A 2,460-nucleotide genomic window follows, 5' to 3' on the forward strand; every position below is an offset into this window, starting at 1 on the left:
CGACCTGGTCCGCGTTGCAACAGTAAAGACAGCTAAAGGGATCTTCCAGAGACCGATCTGCAAACTATCTCCTATTCCTATGTATCAGGACTCAAGTCCCTATCAGGACTCAATTCCTGATAGGGTGGGAGTATGTCTGCGCCAATATGCAAATGCGCTGTCCGCAGAGGGCAGCACAGGTGACTGTAGACATAAAACGGCTAAGCTCCATGAGAAAAAAAAAATTCCTACCTGATGTATCTTAACCACATTGGACACTCGTCCATTACACTGCATGTTGCAGTACTTTCATAAAACCAAGAACGGTTTCAATTTTATTTATAATGTTATTTTATTTTAATTTACTGTACATACGCTAAGTTAAATATAATACTTTTAAGTAAATCCTAGTTTTCTTGACTACAATCATTACAAGAGCAAACATTTCATGTCATTTTTGCAAACGTAAAACTTCAAACGGAACTTCGCTAAATTCAATTTTAGGAGTGGGTCCCAAATTACAACGAGATATTTTTGAAATATTGCTAAACTTCAGATTTCCAAAAATAGTTTTCACTGCGGACATTGAGAAAATGTACCGTCAAATTTTAGTATCGGACGAAGATCAACCTTATCAACAAATTGTTTGGCGATACAATGCCGAAGATAAAATACAAACGTACAGGTTAAAAACTGTAACGTACGGTTTAGCTTCCGCCTCATTCCTAGCTACCAGATGTATCAAACAAATTGCTCTTGATACACCTAATCCTAAAATATCACGCATTTTACAAGAAGACTTATATATGGATGATCTTTTGTCAGGTTCGAGTAATTTTTCAGACGCAATTTCAATTTGCAAAAATATTGCGTCAATTTTACAATCCTACGGATTTAACTTGAGAAAATGGAATTCAAATTCTTCCAAATTCCTTGAAGAATTTCCCGAGCAATGTTCCTCGGAAACAAGCTTTGAAATCAATCGTGATGCACACGTTAGTTCTAAAGTGTTAGGTTTATTTTGGAATTCAACAAATGATACATTTGCATTCAAGGTTAATTTATCACTTTCACCACCCTACACTAAAAGACGGATTCTATCGGAGTCTGCACGTATTTTCGATCCTTTGGGATTACTTGCACCTTGTGTAGTTACAATCAAAATATTCTATCAAAAGTTGTGGCTTATCAAGGGGGATTGGGATTCACCCATTCCGAAGTTAATGGAAACCGAATGGTTAAAGTTTCAGGCATCATTCAACGAAATAAATGATATCACTATTCCTAGAAGTGTCACCATTGATTCAGAATGCGAAATTGAATTACATGGTTTTGCAGACGCGTCATCGCTAGCATACGCGGCTGAAGTTAGTGTAAAAGATTTTAAAATTGTGAAAGACGCGTTTTAACTCCGGATTGAACATCAACCCTATGACCCTCACGACAGAGAACCAAACCGCCCGTCGAAGCCATCTACAACCTATGACATTGATTCTATCTGTGTTTCAGGTGTAACAACTTTTCAGTTTTTTTCTTTTGGTTCAAAAGAAAAAAAACATAAAACATTAATATTTTTTATGCTTTTTGGTGAATGTGAAGCCTTGATTTAAATGTTGTTACAGTATCCAGTTCTAAATTTTATTTAGAAGAATTTTTGCCTTCACTCGAAAAAAAATTTTCAACAAAAGTACCCCCCCCCCCCCCCCCAAATTTGCATTATCTAGGTATAGTATTCAGCGGACGAAATGGTATGGATAATCAGGCCCTTAAGGTGTCCTAAACAAACAAAACAAGTTTTTTTTCTTCTTTTGATTCAATGTCAAATAAGTAATCATTTATGTTCATTTTTGAATAAATAAAAAAACCGTTATTATTAAGAGTGGTATGAAAGAGCATAAAACTGGAAATTGGCACCTTCTGGGTACTAAAACGCTACCAGAATTTTTATGCAGAAAACATGTGTAAAAACTTTCTTCCTCGCAGCTATTGTTATTGCATTAATGTTATTTTTGTTGAGGTAGTTAACAACAAATGACCTACTTAAAAATGTTGGTGTCATATGGTATACTGCTGCTTTGTCTCAGTCAAAAAAGCACTCTATAATGCTATAAAATTAAACTACTACACTAAAAGTGACACTTTGAGATTGCCACAAATTTTTGTTTTAAGTTGTACCTAAAAAAAAAAGCTACATAAACATATATATAAAGACGAATATAAAAATGTTTTTTCATGTAACAACTGTACTTGTTTTCACAGGTATTTTGCCAAAATTTAAGTGACAAATATGCTTTGCTTCTTTAAAAGTGTCTTATTGAGTTTTATTAGGAAAAATAAATAATTAAACTAAGTATTTTTTGAAACAGCAGACTAATTAAAATTTCGATACAATAGTTTGTAGTTGTTTTAGGGTCATTTCACGGTATTTTTAACATTTATGTAGAGTCCGAAACATGCCCTTTTTTGCCATAACTTTTTAAT

The 2,460-nt window shown here is 34.0% G+C and overlaps 1 protein-coding gene across 1 annotated transcript; it reads left to right on the plus strand.

Annotated features, from left to right (window-relative positions):
- Nucleotides 1-572: 572 nt before the first annotated feature.
- Nucleotides 573-1,388, plus strand: LOC129231040 (uncharacterized). The gene has a single exon (XM_054865288.1). It carries the CDS (start codon nt 573-575, stop codon nt 1,386-1,388), a length of 816 nt encoding a protein of 271 aa, XP_054721263.1.
- The last annotated feature ends 1,072 nt before the right edge of the window (nt 1,389-2,460 follow it).

This window comes from Uloborus diversus, chromosome 10 (genome assembly GCF_026930045.1).
Source record: "Uloborus diversus isolate 005 chromosome 10, Udiv.v.3.1, whole genome shotgun sequence".
Classification (NCBI taxonomy): Eukaryota; Metazoa; Arthropoda; class Arachnida; order Araneae; family Uloboridae; genus Uloborus; species Uloborus diversus.

Coding starts and splice junctions, on each gene's coding strand:
- LOC129231040 (XM_054865288.1), top strand. CDS start 573: ATGTACCGTCAAATTTTAGTATCGGACGAAGATCAACCTTATCAACAA.